This window comes from Carya illinoinensis, chromosome 3, assembly GCF_018687715.1.
Source record: "Carya illinoinensis cultivar Pawnee chromosome 3, C.illinoinensisPawnee_v1, whole genome shotgun sequence".
Classification (NCBI taxonomy): domain Eukaryota; kingdom Viridiplantae; phylum Streptophyta; class Magnoliopsida; order Fagales; family Juglandaceae; genus Carya; species Carya illinoinensis.
The window spans coordinates 24,119,022-24,133,005 of NC_056754.1; the positions used below are offsets into that span (position 1 = coordinate 24,119,022).

At 40.1% G+C, this 13,984-nt stretch overlaps 3 protein-coding genes across 3 annotated transcripts; all 3 read left to right on the top strand.

The window, feature by feature from the left end:
• Nucleotides 1–5,683: 5,683 nt before the first annotated feature.
• On the top strand, nt 5,684–6,931 carry LOC122304644. The gene has a single exon (XM_043116904.1). It carries the CDS (start codon nt 5,684–5,686, stop codon nt 6,929–6,931), a length of 1,248 nt encoding a protein of 415 aa, XP_042972838.1.
• A 250-nt stretch (nt 6,932–7,181) lies between these two features.
• LOC122304645 lies at nt 7,182–12,251 on the top strand. The gene is made up of 4 exons (XM_043116905.1): nt 7,182–7,731; nt 7,876–8,012; nt 8,112–8,995; nt 11,810–12,251. Exons 1-4 carry the CDS (start codon nt 7,182–7,184, stop codon nt 12,249–12,251), a joined length of 2,013 nt encoding a protein of 670 aa, XP_042972839.1.
• An 828-nt stretch (nt 12,252–13,079) lies between these two features.
• LOC122304646 lies at nt 13,080–13,439 on the top strand. The gene has a single exon (XM_043116906.1). The coding sequence runs from the start codon at nt 13,080–13,082 to the stop codon at nt 13,437–13,439; it is 360 nt and encodes a 119-aa protein (XP_042972840.1).
• The last annotated feature ends 545 nt before the right edge of the window (nt 13,440–13,984 follow it).

Consider the following 13,984-nt stretch of genomic DNA (forward strand, 5'->3'; position numbering starts at 1 on the left):
TTCTTTTTTTTCATGTAGAGCAGGAATTGTTTTTACTAATGTTGCCCACGAAGGATATATACCATCAACAAGATAATATCCCATTGTGTATTCGTGACCATTGATAGTATAGTTGCACGGAGAAACACAACCTTCGGCCAACGCAGCAAAAACAGAAGATCGATCGAGTACGTTGATGTCGTTATGAGACCCAGGCAAACCAAAAAAAGTATGCCATATCCAAAGATCATAAGAGGCAATAACTTCTAAAATAATAGTTGGTTCATTTACGTGACCTAATTACATACATTTCTAAGCACTAGGACAATTCTTCCATTTCCAGTGCATGTAATCAATGCTACCCAATATTCTTGGAAACCCATGCCTTTGTCCAACTTTTAGTCACCTCGCTATATCATTGCTGGTTGGAGACCTCAAGTACTCAACCCCAAAGATTGACACAATCGCATTTACAAATTTCTTCATACTCAACTGTGCATTGCTTTCTCCGATTCCTACATACTCATCCATAAAATCTGTTGTTACCCCATATGTGAGCATCCTAATTGCCGTGATCATCTTTTGAAGGGAAGACAATCCAAGCCTATCACTGGCATCTCTCTTTTAGACAAAATAATCATCATGAGTCTCAACTGCAGAATGTATGCGTAAAAAAAGATCACGATTCATTCAAAATCGCCTCCTAAAAACGTTTGGTGGATATATTGGTATTTGAGCAAAGTAATCATTCCAAAGCCATTCATGACCTTCCAATGGATTGCATCGAATGAACATACGAGGTTGAGAATTTGGACGAAGTGAAGAAGATGCTCCCTCGGCTACATGTCGTTGTCTATGTAGGGCCATTGCTTCTATCATAAGATCCTCATAATCAAAATAATATTCATCTAACATATAAAGAGTATTTAGAAAGGGATCCATAGGGAACTAAGAGAAAAAAATGCTAAGAATTGGAAGAAGAAATATTGATTTTTGATGAGTGGGAAGTAGTTAAAGGATGGATATATTTATAGGGCTTAATCCAAGACTATTAGCTACATGTAAAAATCTTGGCAAAAGAAGGACGGTTAGCTACATCTACAAGTTGGTTTGAAGAATTATGGATATGAATGTTGGATATTATGCATGGTGGAATGAATGTGTTTGACCGATGATAGAATAGTAGATGTAAAGTTTAGGTAGAGAAGAAGGGTGGTTTGTGGAAGTGTTTGATAGTTTCAAGAATTGTAGATATGAATATTGGTTAGAAGAAATATTGGCATATAATTGTTGGATGAACAAATTGTATATGTATTTGTTGGTTCCTTAAATGATTATATATATGATTGTTAGGTAGAAGAAGGGTTGGCAAAATGTGTTTGTTGGTTGGTCCGTACGCAATCTGGGTGCTCGTGCCGTTCGGCTCGTGATGCCGATTACCTGTGGAGAGTGTGCCGCTGGAGCCCTGCCGTGCTCGTGCTCGTGTTTTGTTTTTGTGGGTTTCCTGTTTATTTAGCTTTAATATAAGTGTATGCTATTGAACTGTTTGTTCATAGTAATTGTCTCCGCATTCCGCCCCCCTGGAGGTTGGAGGAGCATTTCAGTCTCTGATTATACAGAGCGTTTACTCTCTCTTTTGAGAGTCTTAGAAGTTTAAGGCAATGTCCATCACTTTATGTGTGGGGAAGGTCCTGAGCAATTGCGTTAGTTAATCTTATAGTCTGGTTCTCCTGACTTATAAGTCAAAGTTGTAACTTCGTTTACCGTATGAATGCAATGAAGCATATTTCTATAAAAAGAAATGTGTTTGTTGGTAATTAGATTGAGGAAAAAAATTAGTTGGATATCAATAATTTAAGTATCAAATTAAATTATTAATGTACATATAGTTAGTTTAATTGCAAAATATGAAAAAGAAAATTATATTATTATTAAAAAATAATATTATATTATTATTTTGATGAATCCAATGGCTAATCCAATGTAGGATTATGGATAGGAAGTTTTTAGATTTATGGAAAACTTGTACTTTTTATCAAATTTTGAAGATAGTTTTGATGAAGCCAATGTGGATGCTCTTAGTGGTATTGAACTAGACGACCATCAACATTATTTCAATATTGTTATGCTTTTGAAACTAGTAGTGAAAGTTTAGAAATGATCTTGAATTTTTTTTAGGCAATTAATAATATTGATTCAGGTAAATAGCTTCAAACCATGAAAGATAAATTAGAATCGATTAATAACAATGATGCTTAGGAGTTAATAGAACTTCTAAATGATGGAAAAACTATTGGTTGCAAGTGGGTTCTCAAAAAGAATTAGTTTAATGCTGCTGGAAGTTCGGAAAGATATGAAGCAAGGTTAGTGGCCAAATGATTCACTAAACAAATGGGTGTAGCTTTTGTAGACACATATTTGCATGTAGCGAAATTCACATTTGTAAGGATAATCATGTCTATAGTTGTAAAAATGAATTTGAAATTACATCAATTAGAAGTTAAAATAACTTTTCTTAACGGTGAAAAGACATCTTTATAGTTCACTGTATGGACTTAACCAGTTTTCAAGGCAATGGTACTTGAAATTCTGCCAATCAATATTTAAAATAGATAAGAAATGAGTTCACTAGATCATTATGTGTACAAACGGAAATGAAATAATAAAATAACAATATTATCATTGTACATTGATGATATACAGTTAGCAAACAATTTTCTGCATATGAAGAATAAAACAAGAGAATTTTTTAGAAAAATCTTAACTAAAAGACATAGATGAAGTCACCTATGTTTTTGGCATAAGAACGTTGAGGGATAGGAATTCAAAAATTTTATATTTAGATTAAGAAAAATATCTAGACAAAGTACTTAAAAGATTTAATTTGAAAAATTGTAAATCCTTACATACAATTGTTTGTAAAGGAAATACTTTGAGTAAAATTATGTGTCCAAAAGATGAGGAAGAAACAAGTGCAACGCTTGAAGTTCCCCATGCTCAAGCTGTATGAAGGCTCTGTATACAAGAACAAGTACAAGACCTGATCATTTTTATGCAATAGGATTTGCAAGAAAATACCAATTTGATATGGATAAGGAACATTGGCAAGTAGTAAAAAAATATTAAGGCATTTAAAAGGTACAAAAAAATTTGAAATTATGCTTTGGAATCAGTGATCTAGAATTAATTGGCTATAGTAATGCTGATTTTGGAAATGATATCAATGATAGAAAATCTACAAGTGAATAGATATTTCTATTTGGTGCATGGTATAGCAATTTCTTGGTAAGTAAGCAACATAGCTATGTTGCAATGCCTAAAATGGAAGCTGAATATGTTGCATGTAGCACTGCAATTAGTAATGAGGTCTGGATGAAACACTTTATTGAAATTAAGTTTGGATATATTTACAAGATCCATCAATGTGTTTAATTCGTAATAATAAGTCTTTTATCTCATTAGTAAAAAGTGGAGCCCAATGTTCCATAGAAAAATACATTCATGTGCATTATTAATATATTTTAGATATAATAGAAATAAGTGAGGTTAAGGAAACTAAGATGGTAACCGATCCCATTACCAACTAGGGATTATCTTTGGAAAACTTTAGAGAGCACATGGCTAGTATGGGGTTGAAATATATTGTAACACTCAGGTCTAGTGCCAAATTGTTTAAAAAAAAATAATAAGTAGAATACGAGCCTAAAATCTTTGTTTTGGTGGATTATGTTTTTTTTTTCTTTTCTTTGGGTTTGATATGTTAGTTAAAAAAATTTTATGGGCCGAGATAATTTTTTTAACAAATTGCATTATTTTATTTAAGATTGAGTCGAGATCCAAAATTTGGAGAAAAAGCCCCAGTCTGTGAGATCTTGTATCAGACTCCTCTTTATTTTAGGCTTCATCACGTCCATTTTTCACAATATATTTGATGCACATCGCTATCTTTTCCATGCACGTTTGTCCCACTAGGGTTATCGGCAACACTTTTTATTCAAAGTTTTTCCACTGCACGGATCGCACCTAGCCTTCTTGCATGATTCTCATCCCTCCTTCCTTCTTTCTTTAGGGTTTTATCAGTTTTCCATATATATTCACGTTACTGGGTCTCGTACATATATATATATATATATATGAGAAATGATATTTGCAGTTATGGTTGTGTAAGCACCATGTAATCTCTTTGAAAAAAGTAAATTAATGAGACCCACATGAAAAAAAAAAACTAACTTTTTAATCATAGACTCCACTCTTTTTCAAAACAATTACGCGGCGTTTGCAAACTCTACAACTGTATATAGCATTACTCTATATATATATATATATTTTATCATCGTCAACCTAAAAACCTAGGGCTAGCTGCCGCTCCAAGTTTTCCTCCTCTCGGTTTCCCACCTGCACCACCTTGAGGTAGCTAGCGCGCCAAGCCAAGCAAAACCGTAGCTAGCCATCCCCGTTGTTGCACCCTCATGGCCTCTTTACAGCCCTGTTTCATCCAGTAGCCTCTCCCACCGTGTTTCTACTAACACCGGTTTTGTCCAAAACCAAACCTCTCTTGTCGTCGTCCATGCACGGAACCTCAGGCTCCCAAACTCCTTAAGAGTTCACCACTCTAGCCGTGCACCACCTACCCAGTGCTCAGCCGCCAGCTCTCCCTATAACAACGAAAAAGCACTCTATTTTTGCAGCTTAAAATTAGAGCAAGCCTGTTATGTTAGGTTCAACCAGTCACAAGCACCACAACTCCTCCACATCGAAGCTGTAGCAAGCCACTGCGCAACTCCTCCGCTGCACTGCTATTGCACTACCCGTAGATCACCGTCGTGCCTAGCCATAGAGAAGCATTGCTAGAAGCACCCTCCTTTGCACCACCAAAACAGAGGATTTCTTTTCTTCCTATCGTGGTCTCTACCACAAGTCCTCTCTGCTTGTTGGGCAAGCCATGCCGCACGTCTGTATGGTTCTAGAAATCAATTTGTGGTTTTTAAGTGGCCTTTAGGTTTTGATGGTAGTCAGTCAAATGTGGTCATATTTTATTTATTTCCTTCCCAAAACACTTTTTATTACAAGCTGGTTTCACGTGGGCTTTATATTTTTTTTTTTCTACTTTGAACTTGTGTTTTAAATGAGACTGGCCAGGTTATAAATTTTTATAGAAACGTTATTTTTCCTATTGAAAATATTTAAGGGTTTTTTTTTTAAATTATAATAAATTGGCATTAAATTTTTATAATTAGATTGCAATAGTAAATAATTTAGAGTTTTTCTTGTTTTGGTTGGTAAGGATTAAGTGAAAATCAATGTACTTGAGGATTTACAATATTTTAGGGTTATGAGAGTTGTAGGTTATTCTTAAGGAAAAAAATATATTACATAGTATTTTAGGTTTAAGCATTGATATACGTTTCAATTGGAAATTTATGCCCAGGTCCTTCTCTTTCTTCCCTAGGGAGCGAAAGTGTGAGGTTTGGTTTCCTTGTATCTCCGATACAAAGAATACGTCTCCTAGCTATGAGCTGAGAGTAAAGTCATCATCCATTTTGTCTAAGTTCGGATATGTTACAGTATTAATGCTGGTGTACGAGGATTAGATAGTCAGTAGTTTTTGAACGAAAGGCAAAGACACAGCGGAAGGTCTTCGAGTGAACTACGCCATAACACAGGTGCGAGCAAAGAGCCCCCCAGCTATTCGACAGAATTCCCCATGGCAGAAGAAGATTTATCAAAATTATGGGAAGGCCTAAAACTAACAGATAACGAGGAAGCTTTGGTGAAGCTAGAAGAACAAGATGTCCTGGCAGCGGCTCAAAGAGGTACCAACTGCTTGCTGGCTATGGTTATTTGCAAGAGAAATTTCAACAAGGAAGCATTTCGGTCAACAATGCCTCAAGTGTGGAAAACTGAGAGGGGTATAACGTTTACAGAAGTTGGTGACCACACCTTCATTATAGAATTTAAACAGGCCACTGATAAAACCAGAGTATTACAAGGCAGGCCATGGACCTTTGATAGAAATCTAATAGCCTTCCAGGAAGTAGACAACAGCCTCCCTCCAAATGCAATCAGGTTCTCCCAAGAACCCTTTTGGGTGCAACTACACAATGTTCCCTTTGCTGGTATGACAGTAGAATACGGCAACCAGATAGCAGCCTCTATTGGGAAGGTAATCACAGTCGAAGTAGACAAAGAAGGAAAAAGGTGGGGTCGATGCCTTAGAGCACGAGTGGTGGTAGACATAACAAGACCACTAGTAAGAGGAAGATGGCTACAACTGGCGGAGAAGAAGATCTGGATTGCTTTCCAATATGAGAGATTGCAAAATTTCTGCTTTAGATGTGGAACAATAAAACACCAAGGAAGGAGCTGCCAAAATATGAGATTCAGCAACCATCAACAAGCTGAAAATGCACAATACGGACCCTGGCTAAGAGCAACTCCACTCAGACTATCCAACGCCTTCTCCAAGCAATACGGGGGGAAACTAGAAAATGAAGCACCGAGCTCAAAACAACAACCACCAACCACAGTGGAGGAAGGCAGTGGGGTGAGAGGAAACAGCACAGTACCCATGGGAAGTCAAACAGTACAAAGTAAGGAGGATAGTATGGCACCAGATCGAGGGGATCCCAAAAAGCAAGTCCCAAAGCAAGCTGTACCTGCAACCCCCCAGAACTGTCAGGAAAGCAGCCCAAGTAGAAGCATGGTAGTTAGCCACACGACAGGTGAGTTGTTAAATAATGTTCTTATTGTCAATCCCCACCTTATGACAAAAGTACCCCTGCATACCTCAGCTCATCCATTTAGTCAAACCCCAAAAATACCCCCAAGTGAAAACACGGCTGTAGCTGATATGGACCAGGATGATTTCTTTGCAATCTCTGCTACCAAAGTGGACCAACACACTCACCCACCAAAAACCACTCACTGCATTAAAAAAGAACCAACTGGATAGCACCATACTGGCGAGGCTGCCATCAGAACTAGGAAGTCAAGCTGTAAGAGGAAAGCCCGTGAACCAACCCCCCTATTCTCAAAGAACCAATCAGGAGTAAGGAACAAATCAAAAAAAGAGATTCTAGCCAGGTCCTGGGCGACATTTCTAACACTCTTGGATCAAAGAAGCTTAGGAAACATGAGGCTGACCACACGGACTGCCTTTCAAAATCAGAGGTGGTGGTTGCAAGATAGCCCCACCTGCAACCATGAATTGCCTCAGCTGGAACTGTCGGGGGCTTGGGAACCCCCGAACAATTCGGGAACTTCACCACTTGGTGAAGACAAAGGTCCCAAACTTTGTTTTCCTCATGGAAACAAAGTGTAGAAGAAACAAAGTGGAAAAAATTAGAAACCAGATTGGCTTTCATCAAAGTTATGTAGTAGACAATAGGGGTTTAAGTGGTGACCTAGCTTTCCTTTGGAAAGATGGACTAGAAGTTGAGTTGGAAACCTATACCAGATGGCATATATCCTTATCTGTCAAACTACCAGAAATAGAAAATGGGGTAACCCTCACGTGGTTTTATGGCAGCCCTGAACCTTCTAAGAGGAGGGGCAGTTGGGAACTACTTAGAGCTCTGAAACCACAGAATACTAATGCATGGTTGTGCCTCGGTAACTTCAACGAAATCATGGATCAAAGTGAAAAATTAGGAGCAGCAGAGAGACCTTATTGGCAGATGGAGAACTTCAGAGAAGCTGTCGAGGAGTGTGACCTCAGTGAGATACACTTTCACGAGGAGGGGTTTACGTGGAGTAACAAAAGGGAGGGAAATAGGTTCACAAAATAAAAATTGGATAGAGCCTTCGGTAATCAAAGCTGGTTCAGAATGTACACAGACTCATATGTAATCCCACTAGTAGCCCAAAGTTCTGACCATTGCCCTATTCTGATGTTAGATGGGAGAGATGAAGAGACTAGAGTACAAAGAAGACCTTTCAAATACGAAGCCAGCTGGGGGTGCAGAGAAGATTGTGCTGAAATCATTTCTAGAGTTTGGACCATGAATCCAATCCACCAACCAAGTGTTCAAGAGGTGACAGAGGGCCTAAACAGATGCAAGCAGAACCTTATGGTTTGGAGTAGAACCACTTGCAAGAACCAGCAGAGGCTTATAGACTCTAAACTCAACTAGCTTAAGGCCATCCAAGAGTCCAACGTGGGAGAAGATAATGTGATCATAAGCAACCTGAAGAAAGACATAGACAACCTACTTGAAGAGGAAGACTTGAAATGGAAACAAAGGGCAAAGCAACAATGGCTTAAAGAGGGTGATAGGAACACAAGCTTCTTCCATAAATGCGCAAACCAAAGGAGAAAAGTCAACACAATCCAGAAAATTATGGATGAAAACGAAAGTCCAGCTAGCACACCAAAAGAAGTGAGCCAAGTCTTCCAAGGTTATTTCCAGAACCTTTTTACCTCATCAAAACCTGAGAACATTGAGGCATGCACTCGACACCTTCAATCTCCCATCACGAATTTAATGAATGACTCCCTTACAAGGAGAATCGATAGAGCAGAAATCGAAAAGGCTGTTTTCAGCATGAAAGGCTTAGGATCTCCAGGACCAGATGGGTTCCCTACCATCTTCTATCAAAACCATTGGGAGGTGGTCAGTTCTCAAGTGTGTGCTGTAGTACAGAATGCATTCCAGTCTAGTTGCTGGCCAAGGGAGTTTAATGCCACTCATATAGCCCTTATCCCAAAGACCAAAAACCCAACAAAAGTCACAGAGTACAGACCGATCAGCCTCTGCAATGTGATCTACAAAATACTTGCAAAAGTCCTAGCAAACAGATTAAAGAAATTTCTGCCTTCAGTTATCTCCCAAGCACAAAGCGCTTTCGTACCAGGAAGGCCGATTACAGATAACATAATTGTAGCTTTTGAGGCACTTCATTCCATGCAGGGCAGATTGAAAGGCAAAGAGGGCTACATGGCACTAAAACTGGACATGAGCAAAGCATACGACAGGATAGAGTGGGTTTTCTTGGAAGCAGTAATGAGGAAAATGGGGTTTGCCCAAAAATGTATCGAGGTGGTAATGAAATGCATCTCCTCGGTCTCATATGCATTAATCATCAATGGCCTTCCCCAACAAGTCTTTTTTCCAACTCGGGGCATTAGGTAGTGTGACGCCCCCAAATCCCCATGCCCGAACACGGGGAAATCGAGACGTCCGGATGGTGACAACCCGGGTCACCATCCTATCGACGGGTGCCAAGTGTGTGCAAAGGCAACAAATGTACACGAAAGAACACGCAGCGGATAACGAAAGTCATAACTAAGTACCAGAATTTTTCTTAACGTAATACAAGCTGTTTAAAACGTACATAGATAAAATATTACAAAACACAAATACAGTTTTAAACAAATATAAAACATAGCATCAGCAACCCGGCGGAGTCGCATCCTCAGGCTCAGCCTCCTCCTCTTCGTCCTCTAACTCTGCACCAAAAGCTACGGAACCAAGAATGGTACTGCAGGTAAGTAAAACCCAAACACTACCAGATAAAAACATATAAAACTCAAACAAGATGCATGAAACATGCCCAATGCACAAAGCCCATAAAACACAAGTTTTCCACACACGCCAAAAACCCATTTGGCCCAAAAACACACAACCTTTCTAACTAACACGCCAAAAGTCACATTTGGCCCAATATCTCGCCAAAAGTCCATTTGGCCCAATACCACGCCAAAAGTCCCATTTGGCCTCTCAAACCATTATCCAATTTTAACCGCATGCACCATAACCTCCCCTAGGGGTCATCCGCACACCCTGGCTCCAGTGCCACACCGCAGAGTACCACCACGCGTGTGACACCTAACAAGCGATGCCCAGTTCCGCGCCCCGCGCGTGCGTAGCCAAGCATCCTCTAGCCCTCACCAGCGAAGGGCCACGGAGTCGGTGCGTAGGGCGATGCCCAGTTCCGCGCCTGGCGCGTTCGTAGCCAAGCAACCCCTAGCCCCCGCTCCCGTCGTCTAGCGACAACTCAGGGGACATCACTCAGTTTATTCCGCTCCCGAGTGACCAGAGGAGCTCCACCGGGATAATACCCCATCCCAGCTTGAGGTCGTGATACACACGCACCCGTAAAATCACTCACGCCAATACACAGGCTTTTCACACAATTCCACAAACACACGTGCATGCACCATGCAATGCCATAACCATGCATAAAAAAAAATAATCAAACAACATAAAACAATTAAACAGACAACTCCGTCCTCCATCCATCCGACCCCCGAAACTCCTCGGACTCAGTCCGGAATCAACAACCAACAACAATAAATAAATTGAATGAGCGATATATATTTAAATCTGAAAATAGGGTTTGGAAAATACTTACAGCGCTATACGGTAATTTTAGAAAACAAGCGGCGTTGCAAACAGCGGCGGAAAAGCAACGTCCCAGTGAAAATTCACTGCGGCCGTGGGTTTGAAAAACCCACTTTTGAACGGGGACAAACTAGGACACGAAATTGATAGGGAATGGTCTAGGGATGGTTGTGAAGCTATTGGAAGTGATGAACGACCGTGGGTGGCGGCGGAATCGCCGGAAATGGCCGGAAAGTGCAAATCGGAAACTAAGCTCGTAGGAGCTGTTCCGGTGGTCGTTGGAGGCCGGAAATGGGTGGGTTAGAACGGCAAGGAGTCGGTTATGAAGTGGTGAAGAAATGGTGGCCGGAGGTGGAGCGACGGCGGCGGATCGGAGCAAAATCCGTGCGGCTTTGTTGGGTGTTTTCCGGCCAAACGGCCGGCCGGTTGGGGGTGGCCTTCGGAGGGGTGGTGCGCCGGAGGGAGGGGAAGAGTTTGGGACCGGTGGCGAGCCGAATGGTGGCCGGACGGCGGTGGGCCGGTAGAGAGAAGGCTTCGGCCATGAGGGAAAGAGAAGAGAGAGAGAGAGAGCCGATGGGGGGGGTTCGGACGCGGGGAGAGAGAAAAGAAAAAAGAAAAAGAAGAAAAAAAAGAAAAAGAAAGGAAAAAGAAAAGAAGAAGGAAAAAGAAAAAAGAAAAAAGGAAAAAGAGAAAAGGAAAAAGATGTGAAAAGAAATGAGGTCCAATCCTCATTCTGGGAAAACGAAACAAATCGCCGAAAAAGATAAAAAAAAAAAAACCACAAAACAACTAAAAGAAATAAAACACAACATCAAATAAATTAAAAACAAATTTTAAAATGCAATTAAATTAAAATAAATAACTAATATATTAATTAAAATAAAAACAATTATTCCAGCGAAAATACACTCAAAAACGGGTCATCACAGGTAGGGTGATCCCCTTTCACCCTACCTGTTCATAATGTGCGCTGAAGCACTTAGCTGACTACTCTACTCGGCTGAAGCCTCAGGTGCCATCAGTGGTATCCCAATAGGCCGTAACCAGCTCCATATAAACCACCTATTCTTCGCGGATGACAGCCTCCTTTTCTGCAAAGCCAACCCACTCGAATGGAGCAGACTAATTCATGTCTTAGAAGTCTACGAACTAGCCTTAGGCTAAAGACTAAATAAGGAAAAGACCTCGATATATTTTAGCAAAAATACAAACCAAGAGGCCAAGGAAATCATAGTTCAGATCGCTGGCATCCAAGCAACTCAGCCCTATGAAAAGTACCTAGGCTTACCAGCACTAGTGGGAAGATCACGTTCAAAAGGCTTCAAGAGTATCCTGGACAGAGTCAGAAATAGAGTCAGCAACTGGAAATTTAAATTCCTCTCCCAAGTTGGGAAGGAAATTTTGATAAAGGCAGTAATCCAAGCCATTCCTTCCTATTGTATGGGAGTCTTTAAGATCCCAAACAATATTTTGATGGAACTCAACAGGATAACGCAACATTTCTGGTGGGGACAGAATAATACAAGGAAAAAGATTCATTGGTGTTCGTGGGAAAAGGTGGGGCTAGCAAAATCAGGTGGTGGAGTCGGCTTTCGAAACTTTGAGAATTTCAACTTAGCTATGCTAGCAAAACAAGGGTGGAGATTGCTTCAAAACCCTACATCGTTGGCAGCTCAAGTTCTCTCTTCGAAGTACTTCCCGGATGGTGCCATGCTCAAAGCTAAACTAGGAAATAACCCCTCACTCATTTGGAGGAGTATCATGGCTGCAAAACCACTTCTTGAAGAGGGACTCATATGGAGGATCGGAAATGGATGCTCCACTAAACTTTGGCATGACAGGTGGCTGCCATCACCAATATCCTTCAAAATTCAGAGTAGAATCAACACACTTGAGGGTGAGGCAAAGGTGGCAGAAATTATTGAGTAAGATACCAAAACCTGGAACCTGCACCTGATCAAAGAAATATTCACAGAGGAGGAAGTAAAAATAATCCAGAGAATCCCCCTAAGTGTATGCAACAGCGAGGATAAAATCATATGGAGATGCACAACAAATGGGATCTTCTCAGTAAGAAGTGCGTACCACTTGATGAATGAGATGCAGCAGGAAAACAAAGGACAGACCAGCTGCGGGAAAACAACAGAAAAATGGGGTAAGTTGTGGGAATTAAAAGTGCCAAATGCAGAGAAACCTTTTCTATGGAAGGCATCAAACAACTTTCTACCTACAAAGCAGAATCTTTTAAAAAAGAAAGTAGTAGAAGACCCCAGTTGCCCTATATGTTCTCAACAAGTGGAAAGCATTGAACATGCTTTGTGGGAGTGCGAAGCAGCACGGGATGTATGGGGAATGTGCTCAAGAAAATTGCAAAAAAGCTATATCAGTAACCAAACCTTCAAAGAACTGTTGTTCTCACTACTGGACACGGCAGAAGAGGAAATTCTTATAGAAATGGCAGTGGTGACTTGGAAACTGTGAAAGCGAAGAAATGAAGTGATTTTTCAGAATGAATTTACTAGCCCATTGCCATTAATGAAGCAAGTCAACCAGAAACTCCAAGACCTAAAACTGATGCAATATCCCACTCAAATAGTTCCAGCCATGCAGGAAGAAAGAGCAAAGTCACTATAGGTCTGGAAAACGCCTCCATACGACTACTACAAAATCAACTGGGACGCAGCAGTCGATCGCAAGAACCAAAGAGTGGGTATTGGAATAATTATAAGGGACAGTGATGGGCAAGTAATAGGCACAATGAGAAAGAACAAGTTCCTTAATCCAGACCCTTACCTAGCTGAGGCATGCGCGACTCTCCATGCAATATTGCTGGGATCTAACATTGGCTTGCGAAATATTATCCTTGAGGGGGATGCTCTAAACGTGGTTAATGCCATCAACGGAGTAGGAGAACACTGGGGACAAGCCGGTATAGTAATTGCTGATATACAGGAAATTCTCAACTGTTTTAATGCCTGGTCTGTGGCTTTCTCTCACAGATCGACGAATCAGGTGGCACATGTTTTAGCAAGAAATGCCCTCAACATTGAGGGGGAACTTATTGAACTAGAAGAAATTCCGAGTTGTATTATTTCAGTGTTGCAAAATCCTTTTTGACCAGCAGAGTATGTATCTGTAGTCTGTATTTGACTAATGTTGTATTGTCTTCTAAGTTGAATGAATGAAAGTCAATTCTCATTTCAAAAAAAAAAAAATTGGAAATTTATGGGAGTACGTGACTATTTTAAAGTTGACGATTGATTTTTGTTTGGTATTGTTGTGGAGAAATTCTGAAAAGTTAAGAAGTTCAAAAAAGTGAGGTTCCTATGCTAAATTTTGCATAAAAGAATAATGAAACGAGATTGACTTTTAAAATGTGCATCTTTTGGTTTTTGAAAAGAAATGTGAAAAACAGTCTCAATTGTTTGTTTCAACATTACTCATGAACTCTCTATGAAAGAGAAAGTATTTTTGTCATGATTGGTGTAGACATGAGCCTATTTTCTGGCATTTTATTTTTGAACTGTGTAAAAGAGAGCGAATATGAAATTTTGTGCATAAATTATGAAATTCCCAACGTACCCCTGTAAAACCACGAAATTGTCTACCAATTTCCTTGAATAAATAAGTTAGATCTCAATTATTAAGATTATGAAACGAAT